This window comes from Mustela erminea, chromosome 3, assembly GCF_009829155.1.
Source record: "Mustela erminea isolate mMusErm1 chromosome 3, mMusErm1.Pri, whole genome shotgun sequence".
Classification (NCBI taxonomy): Eukaryota; Metazoa; Chordata; class Mammalia; order Carnivora; family Mustelidae; genus Mustela; species Mustela erminea.
Genome location: NC_045616.1, coordinates 152,878,886 through 152,891,718, shown reverse-complemented (window position 1 = coordinate 152,891,718; position 12,833 = coordinate 152,878,886). Strand labels below are relative to the sequence as shown.

The following is a 12,833-nucleotide window of genomic DNA, read 5'->3' as shown; positions in this document are numbered from 1 at the left end:
GAGGGCAAAGACACCCCCCACCCCGACCACCAGCATATTTCCAGAGTCTGGCCACAGGCTGGGTCTCCCCCCAAGCCAGCCAGGCTTTATCCCTTCCACAGTCGCTGACTTTGCCGTGACGCAGCTTTCCAGATGGGTGTCGTTTGTCCCAAAGTCTGACGGGGTCAAATCCATCCTGATTTGGGTGCGTGCGCACACACGCTGGCTTACGGAGTTGTTCTTGTGTTCAGACTATACATTCATCTGTCACAATTCATTTTTAATTTCCTTTAAAGTCCTCTTTTGTAGCTTTTGTTTATCAAGAAAGTAGATGAAAATAATTTTAAAATTCTGTCTTCTGACCCCTGTGATGTCTTAAGTGATGACATATTCAGTCTGTGTGACAAGGACACTGGTGTTCAGCGTTGGTGACTTGGGGTGTGGGGAGGGAACGGTGCATCTTGAGAAGAGTGTCACTGGGAGCGACTCACGTTTGGGACACTTTGAAAGGCGTGTGCGTGTGAGCGTGGCGTTCGCCCCGCAGGGAAGTGGGCAGCCACAGCGGAGGCGGCCGCGTGTCCTGCGCGCCGCGCCGGGCTCCACTGCGTCGGCGGGTCGGCAAGACGGCGCCGCCAGGACGGCGGGAGGGTTTCCTGGAGGGCGGTTCTGTCAAACCTGCCATGTCTCTCTTGTCCTTCAGACTCGCTGTCCGTCTCCAGTAACGATGCCAGCCCGCCGGCGTCCGTGGCTTCTCTCCAGCCCCACATGATGGGGGCCCAGAGCTCCCCGGGCCCCAAACGGCCGGGAAACACGCTGCGCAAGTGGCTGACGAGCCCGGTGCGGCGGCTGAGCAGCGGCAAGGCCGACGGGCACGTGAAGAAGCTCGCGCACAAGCACAAGAAGAGCAGGGAGGTCCGCAAGAGCGCCGACGCCGGCTCGCAGAAGGACTCGGACGACAGCGCGGCCACCCCGCAGGATGAGACCGTAGAAGAGGTCAGAGCCCGGCCGGGCTTGAGCCCGCTCACTGGGCGCCACCCCCCGGGGTTGCTCGGGAAGTCGTAGGAAGGGTTGTGTCTCACTGGGCCCATGGGACTGGCTGTTCCTTAAATCCCTTGGTGGCAAACTTGGATTCGGTGGGGACAAGCTGTCCCGGTAGCAGCTCCGCCCTAACATGGTCGGGCCTCTGGTGGCTTCTGAGAAAACTCAAGAGGACCGTGAGCCTCCCCCCGCCCAGGTATGGGCTCCCCCGGGCCTGCTCCAGGAGGAAGGGGACACTGCTGCGTGGTCCTTCTGTCCGCGCACCACAGACAAGCCAGGAGGCGCCCTTGGGTGCTGCAGAAGGTCTGAGCAGCCCCTAAACCGCAGGGGCAGCCCCGTGTGGGGAAGCACCCACTTCAGACATGGAAGGCCAGGAGGAGCGTGTGCGCCTCCCCTCTCCCGCAGAGTCATACTTCACATCTGTCCTCGGTAGAGAACACCCAGTGAATTTAGTTCGCTAACCACTGGATTATTTCCATGTCATTACAGATGAATGTCTATCGGTCAGCCAGGAATTTTTTTAATTTCCTTTTTGTTTGGGGTGGAGAGCTTTAAACATACTGAAGGAACAGAATCCCTTCATGATCCCCAGGCTGGTTCTGTCCGGCTGGCGGTGTCAGTGAGGGACCCTTAGAGTTTTTAACCGAGATCACCCCCAGCCCCGCCTGCCAAGCTCCCTCAAAAAGAAAAAGCCAGAGTGGATAAGATATGTTCCCTTTAATTTTTTTTGGAGACATGCGTTTTCTACTGCTTTTTTCCTGGGCCTGTTTTGCCCTGGGTTTTCACTAGAGTATATGGTTTATTATGTTCTCATCTGTCTGTTTTCTACATCTGTGTCCTCTTAGTAGAAATAAAACAGACAATTTTTCTAAAATGAAAACAGAGGAAAATTGAGGTGAGACTAACTTCAGATTCTCCCAATGCATTTAGTTATATTATTCCTTATGCCATTTTAATTCCAGTGAATTTTATTCTAGCAATTTACCAAAAATGAAAATAGACCAAAGGAACTGAACTGACATGAAAGTTACTAATGGTTCAGAGTTTTAAACTGATCTGGGGTGGGGGGTAAGGTGGGTTGAAGATGAGAGGTGTTCAAAGCCTAATGGGTAATGTTGGCAGGCCCCTTCAGAAGACACATGCGGCGGCCCTTCCATTATCCAAGTCGGCAGGCAAGGTAGTTGGCTTGCAGGAACGGAATGAGCAGTTACTGTTAGGGTGGAAAGAGTTTGCGTTTGATTTGGGATCTCCGTTGCTGTCCTGGCTGTACTTTCCCAGTTAACCCTTTTAGGGTTCATTTCTGTGAGCTGACCTTTACCGTTGGGCCTAGAATATAATGAGCAAATGTTGGTTTGATTTCAGAGAGGCCGGAATGAGGGCCTGAGCAGTGGCACGCTCTCCAAGTCTTCATCGTCGGGCATGCAGAGCTGCGGAGAAGAAGAAGGGGAGGAGGGGGCCGATGCTGTGCCTCTCCCACCGCCCATGGCCATCCAGCAGCATAGCCTACTCCAGCCGGATTCGCAGGACGACAAGGTGAGGGGCCCGTGTCACTGCACCCTAGCCTCGTGGCTGCAGCTGGCAGCTCTGGGGCTGTGAACAAGCACCTGGAAAATGTGCATTTCTCCCCAAAGTATGAAGAACAAAGCCGATTTAGACCAGGCAGTAGGCCGACGTGTAGTTTCTCACATGGGTACTTAAAAGCATTTTTAATAATGCTTTAGTAACTGTTACTTTGAAAGTAACTGTATTTTCCGTTTACTGTGCCACCCGGGGTCCCTGAGAGAGGAGTCCGAGAAGTCACGCGCAGTCTTGGTGACGGCATCCCTACGTGAACGTTAGGCCATCCTGCTCTCCCTTCAGGGTGTTTTTGCACACGAGCATTGTTTCCAGTGGGATACTACTGCTATCTAGTCCCTCTGTCCAGCATGCCTGATGTTAGCGTTTCGGATCAGCTGGGATGTGGGGATAGGTGTCAAGGTGTAGGGATCAGTTCAAAACCGTAAATCTCCTCTTTGGGTGCATGTGGAGGCTTCAAACCAGGCTTGGGTTTTTGTTTGTTTAGTTCTTACCTGATCTAAAACTATTCTGCACATCCCCGTTGCAGAGCGCTGAATTGTCCCAAAGAAACCTGGCAACTGGCTTGCACATTCTCTTGCATTCTGGCCCAGGTGTTGAAAACCATGCTATGAAGTCATCACTAGATGACTAGATGACTAAAGGCCTTGGGTTTTGGTCGGGGGGCAGTAACTAAGCTTTCTGAGTAAAACAGTGTTTTCATCATTTTTGCCCATTCTTCCTCTTTTTCCTTCCCTGACTCCTTCCTCAGTGCTAACACGGTCACTTGCTGGATTACCCGTGTTTTATGACTCTGGCCCGGCCCAATGATAGGCAGCTGTGAGGCTGAGGCAAACCACACCTTAGTCTTAACGTGGGTGGCCACCTCCCAGCTCCTGGGAACCCGCCTCCTCCCCCGTGGTGGCACTGGGTGCACAGTCAGAGCACCGCGGGGCTTGGCTGCAGGACGTGGCTTGGGTTGGAGACTGGAGTTTGGGGCATGTGGGTGCAGGCCAGCCGCTCTGGGAGCTGAGGTGAGGTGACAGGGCCTCACCCCCTGCGCAGAGCAGACTTGCCAGGAAAGGGGAATGTGTCCTTTCTCAGACAATTCCTAAACTGTTTTGTGGCATCCCAAGCTGTACCTTCCTTGAAAAGCAGGAAACTGAAATTTTCGTAAATCTGGATGATTAGCTGAAGTGAGATGTGGGGCCTGGTTGACTTATTCCCCCAGTAAGAGTATTTTTCTCCATTTCAGGACTGTATTACACTGTATACTTCAGTGCGTTGAAATCATTTATTGGTTATTGTGTTACCTCATTGGGTATAATCAGTAGCAGTTCTTCATTTATAAAAATCTGTAGTGATAGTCCCAGAGAGTTTATTATCTTGTGACTAATATTTTGTTTTGTTCTGTTTTCTCTTTTTGTAAACTTTCACTGCAGCATTACGTTGATTTGTGTTCTGTGTCTGTTTTGGCTCAGTTTCCTTACCTCTCCATTTGAATTTTTTTCTTGTTTTCTTCACCCCATACTCCAGATTTCATTAGACCAAACCAACATTTGTTTTGCAAATCACATATCTGGATCCACACATGTAAAAGCCTCGTTGTGAATGTATAAATCCGTATCTGTCTCCTGTGAGAAATGCATCGTTAGGACAGCTAGCCGTGTGTCGCATGCATCTCTGCTGTCCTTAATATGAAGCAAGGTTCATATTATGCCCCTCTTCTAGTTTCCAGTTAATCAATGGCACAAGTAATCTGCAAACACACTGTGTTTGCTAATTACTGAAACTTGAACTCAGCAGCCCCTCCCCCAAATTCCTTACCTGTCAACCCCTGTACACCCTGATTCTAGCCGTAAATGGCATCTCATAGCTTGTGAGGCCACAGATCTTCTGTACTCTGCACTAATCATTGGGGAAATGGATGGCACAGAAAATGGTGAGCTTGTCCCCCCTCTTCCCTGTCTGGTCAGTGCACCCCCGGTTCCTTTCCTTTTCTTTCTTGTTTCTTTCTGTTGAGCCCATAAACACAGGAGAGCCATTTTTTACTATCCTGTTTGGTTTCCTGATTATTAAAGGATCACTCGTTAGACCCCCAGCCTTTCATTCTTACATTGATCAGATTCTGTATTTTTCCCTGCTTAGCCACTCTCCTAGCTGGCAGTTGCAAAAGTTAAAGTTAGCAACCTCCCACACCCAGTCACCTCTCTGAAAAGCATTCTGATGTTACATGACCAAGGATGAAAAACAGACTTTGTCTGCTTTCCACATGTATCCCAGACAGGTTTTATTTAGTATTTCGTGTCAGAATGTAAATTTAAAAGGATGACTTTAAATAAATTGCAAACAAAGACAAACTTGTGGTCTTTTTGTCTGGAATTACTTTGAAAAAGAGATTGAGCTTGCAGGAGAATTTGCTGTCCGTGCAGCTACTAACATGAGGCATCCCCCCCCCCTTCTCTTTCTCTTCGCTTCTTCCGTAGGCCTCCTCTCGGTTATTAGTCCGCCCCACCAGCTCCGAAACTCCGAGTGCAGCCGAGCTCGTGAGTGCAATTGAAGAACTCGTGAAAAGCAAGATGGTAAGGCTTCCCACAGACAGTCTGAGGTTTGGAAGCTGCCGTAGAGGCTGCGTGCAGATGGACGTGCCCCCATTCACGTCATGCTCCCGTCCGCACAGGGTCCCAGCAAGGGTTACCCCGGCGGAGTCCCCAGGACCACCCTCACTCCTGACCAGCTGCATGTTTGGGGGGACCCAACATCACTCTCAGGTTCAAGAATTTGCATGAAGGACTCCTAGAACTCAGAAAAGGTGTGATAGCCCAAGTTGCGGTTTGTACTGTGAAAGAACAGATTAAAATCAGCCAGGGAAGAGGTGCGTGGAGCAGGGTGCAGGAAGGCTCCTGGGTCAAGCATCCAGCTGTGGAAAGCGCAGACTTCTGACAACGATGTGTGACATCGTTTTATGTCACATATGTAGAGTCTGCCCAACAGGGGACACTAACTGAGCCTTGGTGTTCAGCGTTTTCATTTGAGCTCAGTCATATACACAGGATTGACTGCTAGCATGGCTCCGTTTTGTCTCCTACCCCTCCAGAAATCCAGATACCACGTGGCTCAGAGCCTCCACCAAGAGTGGCACTGTTGACATGGACTGTCTGTTGTGGCCCAAGGCCCCTAGGTAAATAGACCGGCCCATCAGGCAGGACATTCCAGGGGTTAGAGACACTTTCCGGGAGCCAGGATGAATCCTTTCTTGCACCTACATTGACTGCAGAGCTCACAGCATTTTAGCAGGTGTGGTCAATTCCACTCAGGTCCGCAGGTGTGCCCATGGTCAATGGCAGGCACACATGGGTTGTTGGTTCTTCTCACTGTCTCTGAGATCTTTCATTTGGATTTACGGTGTATTACTTAATATCTTTTAAGTCACCCTCCGAAAATAAAAGCCCTCAGCCTCTCCCAGCAGTCGGTCTTCCAGAGTAACCACTGTGATCAGTATGTTTCCCTCGAGACATTTTCTGTGCAGGGTGCAAACATTTATGGGGAGGGGGAGGGTGCTTGTCCATGCTCTGTTTTTCAAAAAGGATTCATTCTGTTTTTAATATTCTAAGACTTAATAAATTTCGAGGAGTTTCTCACATCAGTACTTAAGGTTTACATCATTCCTTGTAATATCTGTATGGTAGTCCATTGGGTGGATGCAGTGATAATCTACTGAGGGATTCTTCTGTAGCGGGCACTATTCTGTGTCTGTATTAACTTAGTAGGAGCCCAATGAGGTAAGTACACATTACTGTCATTTTATCTTAGAGATGACAGAACTGAAGCCGCAGAGTTTAAAACTTAACTAGCCAGTAAGGGGCAGAGACCTGATTATACTATATAATTTATTTAAACAAATGCATAATAATAATATATATGTGTGTGTGTGTAAAGTTGTGTTCAGTTTTACACTATGGTAAACCTCCATGTTGGTTAAGTGTGTGTAGGGTAAATTTATAGCACTGGAATTGCCAGATCAAAGAATATACTTTTTCAAGGAAATTTCTCTTCCTTCCATTAGGTATTAACTGGGTAATATTATATCATCCCTGTTTCTTCTACCATAGGTTCTAATCAGTCATCTGATTTTCTTTAATCATCTGATCATTCTAACCATCAGAGATAGCAAGAAAACGGTCAGCCTGTCTGTCTGTGAATACCACTGACCCTGGCCACATGAAATAGACTGGAATTGACCATATTTGCTATGAAACTGTGGTTGATTCAGTCAAGTGGGAATTGTATCAGGGGAAATTCAGACTGTTTCACTGTGCCATAACTGGAATTTCTTCCCAGGTAGTCACGTTCTGAAAGCGACATGATGGGCTCAGAAGTTAGGAAAGTTGCTAGTACTTGGTAGAAAACCCCAAGAACTTGACTCTACTGGTCAAGAGTTTAGGATCGTTTCAGTTTGAACTGAGCTAAACCGCATCCCGGCAGTCTCTTTGAGACAGCTTGATTGATGGTCTAAACAAAGGGTACTTAAATTGTACCCTGTGAGCTTTCAAGCATCTTTAAACATTTTAAAAACAGTCATTTATACTCCTCGATTATATGATCATTAAAATCATTCTGTCTAATAATTGAATAGTTTTCCCAAGCAAGGTTATGAGGTTGCCTTTGTCAGCCTTCTCGTCGTCATTCTGGGTCGGAACTGCATTCCATTTGAAGTGGGCTGTGATTCATTTGTCGTTAATTCACATGGTCTTGAAATGGAGAGGAATTCTAGGATGTGGTTTCTTTCAGCTCTTACTGCTTCATTCCTTCCTGTCATTTCCAAAGCATTAAACTTTACCAGTTGAAACTCAATTCTTTCTACTCAGTTTTCTCCTTCACTTAACAGGAACAAAGCTCTTGCCATCACAGAAAGAGCATACACTCACGTTCAGACACTGCTACTTACACTTGGGCTCTCCGAGCCTGTGTCCTTCAGCTGTAAACTCAGCATAAGGACTGTTTGCTCAGCTCCTGGCCAGGTTCCATCCACGTGGGTAGTCACAAGTGCTTGCCTTTCCCATTGGAGGATCGTGTTTATGCTGTTCATGATGGACTTATCCCATTCTCTGTCCATGGAATATAATCTAGATTCTGCCCTCTTTTTTTGGCTCAAGGGAAAAGTTGCTCTGTGTTGATTTCCTATCACTAATCCTCTGATGTCAGAGGAGAACTGCTTTTTGTCAGTGAAAACTCTGAATCATTTTAATATCCTTTCACCTGTTCTGTGCCTGTGAACTAGGGTCCCGTACTGCAGCACGTTTACCATATGCTGTAGATCCCTGGTCATCCGCATTCGTTTTCTTGTGGGTGACCTCTCAGGCTGAGTTGGTTGTCCTTCAGAAGCTACATACTAACTTACTGGCCTGGGAAGAAGTTGTTCAACTGTTACACAGTATGATATTCAGGGAATTGAACCTCCTAAACCCTAAATTCTGCAGAGTCGATCCGCAAAATAAAACCACCCTGGAAACTATTTCACTCTTCTCCCTGACCTCCACATCCCAGGTCCAGGCGGTGTGGGAAACATGGTGTGTCTTTCCTGAACTCTGGAAGCCCACCACAGCCACTGTGACCATTTGCACTTGACTTTGGGGTTTTCTCTTCTTCGTTGATCTAAATATAAAGGGAGACATGAGAAAGAGTAAAAAATGAATAAACATCTATCTCAAGATACTAGAAAAACAACAGAAATAATGAGTTGAGAAATAGAAAAATGGAATAAATAAAACCAAAATTTGTTATTTGAAGAAGTAATAAACATCAGGTAACCTCAAGAAAATAGAAGGGGAAGCAAATTCACAATACAAGAATTATAAGAGAGGAGCCAACTAAGGAAATTAAAATCATTATAATACTTTTTGTTGAGGTCTTTGAAAGTAAATTGGAGAACCTGGATGAAATGAGCAGTTTACCAAATGAGTTAGTTTACCAAAACTAACCTTAGAAGAGATGGATTATCTGTGCAGACCTGTCCTCATCCAAGGAATAAAAGTTGACAAAAACCTGCCCACAGAACACCACCAAACCCAGAGGACTTCACAAGAAATTCACCTGAATCTGTGAAGTCCCAGGAATTCTGGTTCCGAAGGCTAGTCCGGTGGAAGCCTTTCCTCGCCCTCACTGGCTGCCCAGCGGGGTCCACACCTCCCGTCTCCACCCTTGGCCGTCCAGACAGCCATCCTGCCAGCCGACCACCAGAGCTTCACTGACACCAACCATTTCCATTGCTTGGCCTCATTGCTCACTGCACTGTGTGAAGGGGCATCAGGAGACATCTTCTCTATTTTCTTTCTTTTTTATCACCATTGAAATGAACAGAACTGAATCTAGTGAGCATTAGCTTTTTCCTCGCAAATCTAGACCAGAGACGGTGCATAGAGTCCTTCCCTCCACCTCCAGACTCCAGCCTCCCCTTGAGGAGTTCGATGAGCACAGAGCCAGCCTGAGGCTTCCTGCAAAGTGCTTGCTTCCAGTAGAGGCCAATAGCTAATTATTTCAAAAACAGAGTGCTATGTTCTCATTGAACGCTGTTCCCGATTTGTCACTAATAAGTGCAGCAGTTAGTGTGTTTCCACAGCTCCATGGGTTTGGTGAACAAAACTACATGCACAGACTTTGTGTCCTCGCATCTGGGCTCAGTGATGAGGTCAGCATTGGTCTTTTACTCTTAAGGGGAAAAAAATGGGACGAGCATTAGGAGTTCTGATTTGATGCAGAATATGAAGTGTTCCTGCAGTTTGGATTGAGCTTTTTATTGGAGGGTAAGTTAATCACATTTTCCCAGCTCCCATCTAGATAAATACTTCTTGATCATCCTATATATCCAGCTGCGTGCTTTAGAAATTTCAAAATATTATAACCCACACCTGTTGGGAGCTTTGGGAATTCAGTTAAAAAGCATAGTTAATATGTACCAACTAGAAAGTAAGCAGTCGCTTATCATTGTCACATTAGTCCAGGGACAGAAGTCGAGATTCATCTTAGATGTGTTGAACACCCGCAAAGCTTCATTCAAGGTTCTACACAGACTACAGCACTAACAGCAGTCACTCGTGGAAACTAAACTCCAGTGGAAGAGAGGGAGTTTAGGATACCTCATTGAGGCGGCATGACAGCTGCTTCCCATGGAAGAGAGGAAGGATGTGGTGAGCGTCCAGAGATAGAGCTCCATTCAGCTGGGCAATGTGTGTGCACTGAAGGCAGAGTCAAGGCTTCACGGATAATCAAGAACAGCCCCCACGCTGTCTAAATTAAAATAGAGATGGCCCACACTGCTGCGTAGCCCACCAGCTGGGGACACGGGTGATGTGCCTGGGGTAGGCTGGCCTGATGGAGGAGGTTCTGCGCACTTCTGAAATGGTCCTGCTATCTCAACTGTGGAAAAATGGCTACGTGTGGAATGCCTGCTACATCCAGAAATGGGGCAGTGCTGTGATGGAAACAAGTTGGGCTATTTCTAACTATCTGGTGAAAAGGAGTAGAATTTATTAATGCATATAAATGCACTGTCCTTTTTGCCTTACCTCATTTATCCAGCTTCTCTTGCTCAGTATTTGTGTTAATAGTCGGGGGTTTTGTTATGAAATACCATGTAATATCACAAACATAGATCTTCTGACTTTACCATCAGGCCTTCTGTCTTTTCTGACTTACAAAGTTTCCTCATTCTAACTCCAGGCTCCTGGACCATATGCAGGAAACGTGACCGGTGGTCTGGTTTTCTTTCAGGCGCTGGAGGATCGCCCCAGCTCGCTCCTTGTTGACCAGGGAGACAGCAGCAGCCCCTCCTTCAACCCTTCAGACAACTCCCTCCTGTCCTCCTCCTCACCCATCGATGAGATGGAGGAAAGAAAATCCAGCTCCCTGAAGAGACGGCAGTAAGACACATTTCCATGTCCGCGCTGGTCAGATTTCCTCCTGTCTCTGTCACCTTCACACGTGCAACAGCGATACGTCTCTGGGTCACTCCTGGAGTAGCTGGATAGGTCTTTGAGAATCTCTCAGAGCCTCATAAGGGTGCAGGAAGTCATAGCTGCAGGGTTTTCTTTTTTAAGAGTTTGGAAATCACCTATTTTATTTTATTTATGTTATATTATGTTTATGTTGTGTTATTTGTTTGAGTAAGCTCTACACCAAACAAGGGGCTTGAACTCACAACTCTAAGATCAAGAAAGCCTGCTCTACTGACTGAGCCAGCCAGTTGCCTCCCCCCCACCCCCCGTAGCTGCAGTGTTTGGTATTTGTATATTATACTTTATTTATAAATAAGAATGATACAAGAATTTCTTCTGTCACTTCTAGTGAGAAACTCCTATGCTTTATATTACATATGACCTGTGAAGGAAAGAAGACAACATAAAATCAGATCGAGTCCTGAACCTTGAATATTTTTTTAACATAACTTTAGTGATAGTGTTTCTCAGTTCCAGTAAAGCTGATTATGGTGAAAAGGGGAATCCTGAGAAATATTACAAAAGGATTTAACCTTGCCTTCAGAGAAGAGGAACTTCTTGTGTGAGGGCGGAGACTCAGTTTTCCTGAGCGCTCTGTGGAGCACTCTGGATCGGAGAATGATGGTCGCTCTCGGGAGAGGCGCAGCCTGTGGGGGCTGAATGAATGATGAGCAGACCAACAGACGTTTCCAGGCCAGCTGAGGTGGTATGCTCTTTTGATCAACTAATTGTCTTATCAGAGAGTCCTTGCAAACAGTTGTGAGCCTTCAGGCTCACACTTTTGGCTCAGTCATCAGACCCAAAGCTTTAAACATCTGAGTTAAAGTTTTTTCTTGTAGGTCCAGTGAAGCTTAAAATGATGTAATCTTTTAAAAACAGAACAAAACAAACTTGCTTTCTTTAATGTCATGCCTTTATGCAGAAAAATTATGTCTAAGTCTCTCTTGATTATCCATGTATGTGATCAGAGTCCCCAGCTCTTGGGGGTTATGTACATGAACCTATAAGTGATTTGGGACATTCAGGAATTGGAGACCCAGTTGTGCAAGTTTGATAAATTACAGGATAGTCCCAGTGGGAGTTCTCACCTGACAAAAGCAAAGTGCTGAAGAATCGTTCAGGAAATGAGAAGAGTTTGAATTGTAAACACTGGTTTTTTCTCTTTCCAGCTATGTTTTGCAAGAACTGGTGGAGACAGAGCGTGACTATGTGCGGGACCTTGGCTGTGTGGTTGAGGTATGTTTTCAGAGATTTAATAACCTGCATCAGCCCTAAGAGTTGTCAAGGGGGTATCATGTTTGACAGTTTAACACTGATACCTTCTCAAAAGCTTTAAAAACATTTTGACATCCTTTCCCCCAAAAGAAAACCAAGTTTCAGGAAAATGAAATTTAGCCAATCACCTTCATCTGTATTCACTTGTAAATGCTTCTTTTTCACGTAGTGTATCTTTGACATAATTACTTTTTTTTACAACTAAGTTTTTAAATTATATCCAGCCATTGTATTTATGACATGGGAATCTTGCTTTTGATTATTTACAAACATGGATATCATCGCAGAATTGAGAACGTCGTTGGTTGAAGAAGTCCATTGTGACTAGCTGTGGCATCAATTCCATCCTGAATCCACCTGGGTTCAGAACTGGCCTATGGCTGCAGTAGGCCATCTGTTTATACTTTCCCCAGAACAGAAACATCACCATATTCATGGCCCAGAAGTTGCTATGCATGGTGTAGCTATAACAAAACCATGGTCTTTCACACAGCATCAAGGCATCAAGGCATTTTCACAAAGCATCACTTAATCCAGTCATTCAGGTCCAGGGCGTAATCTTTTTTATAAACTCAACTCATCAAAAAGCAGTTTTTATGGTATACAGTTTTACCATTTCTTTGGCTTCATAAATGTATTTAAGACAGTACTTAGGGGATGTTCATTCCATTAAAAGTAACAGCATTCACAGTTAAGTGTGCAGCAAAAGATTTAGCATGCTCGTTGTATCTGCAATATAAGTCACTTGAATTACTTAAGAGATAAGTGTGTATAGGCTGAATCCCACTCAAGAAGCTGAAATGACATTTTATCAACATACTTAATCAAGTGTTATTTAAAAATCCACTTATGGAAAGAATACTGTTAAATTCTTATTTAACAAATTATGTAACTAATTCAAAAAGAAAAGGAAATCTGTTTATATTATGCTAAGAACAGAGAAAATATATTTCTGGCCAAATATTTAATGTTTACAAGCTGATAAGATGATTT

General features: G+C 45.6%; 1 protein-coding gene across 3 annotated transcripts in view; it reads left to right on the top strand.

Annotated features, from left to right (window-relative positions):
• TRIO (trio Rho guanine nucleotide exchange factor) overlaps positions 1–12,833 on the top strand; it is a 224,702-nt gene that overhangs the window by 182,770 nt on the left and 29,099 nt on the right. For 2 of the 3 annotated variants that reach the window (XM_032337739.1, XM_032337740.1), the window contains exons 34-38: positions 680–972; positions 2,380–2,550; positions 5,058–5,153; positions 10,342–10,490; positions 11,735–11,801. In XM_032337739.1, the coding sequence (XP_032193630.1) occupies positions 680–972; positions 2,380–2,550; positions 5,058–5,153; positions 10,342–10,490; positions 11,735–11,801 (776 nt within the window). Of the gene's footprint in view, positions 1–679; positions 973–2,379; positions 2,551–4,013; positions 5,000–5,057; positions 5,154–10,341; positions 10,491–11,734; positions 11,802–12,833 lie in introns of those variants that run through there. The other variant, XM_032337741.1, reaches the window with a different exon arrangement.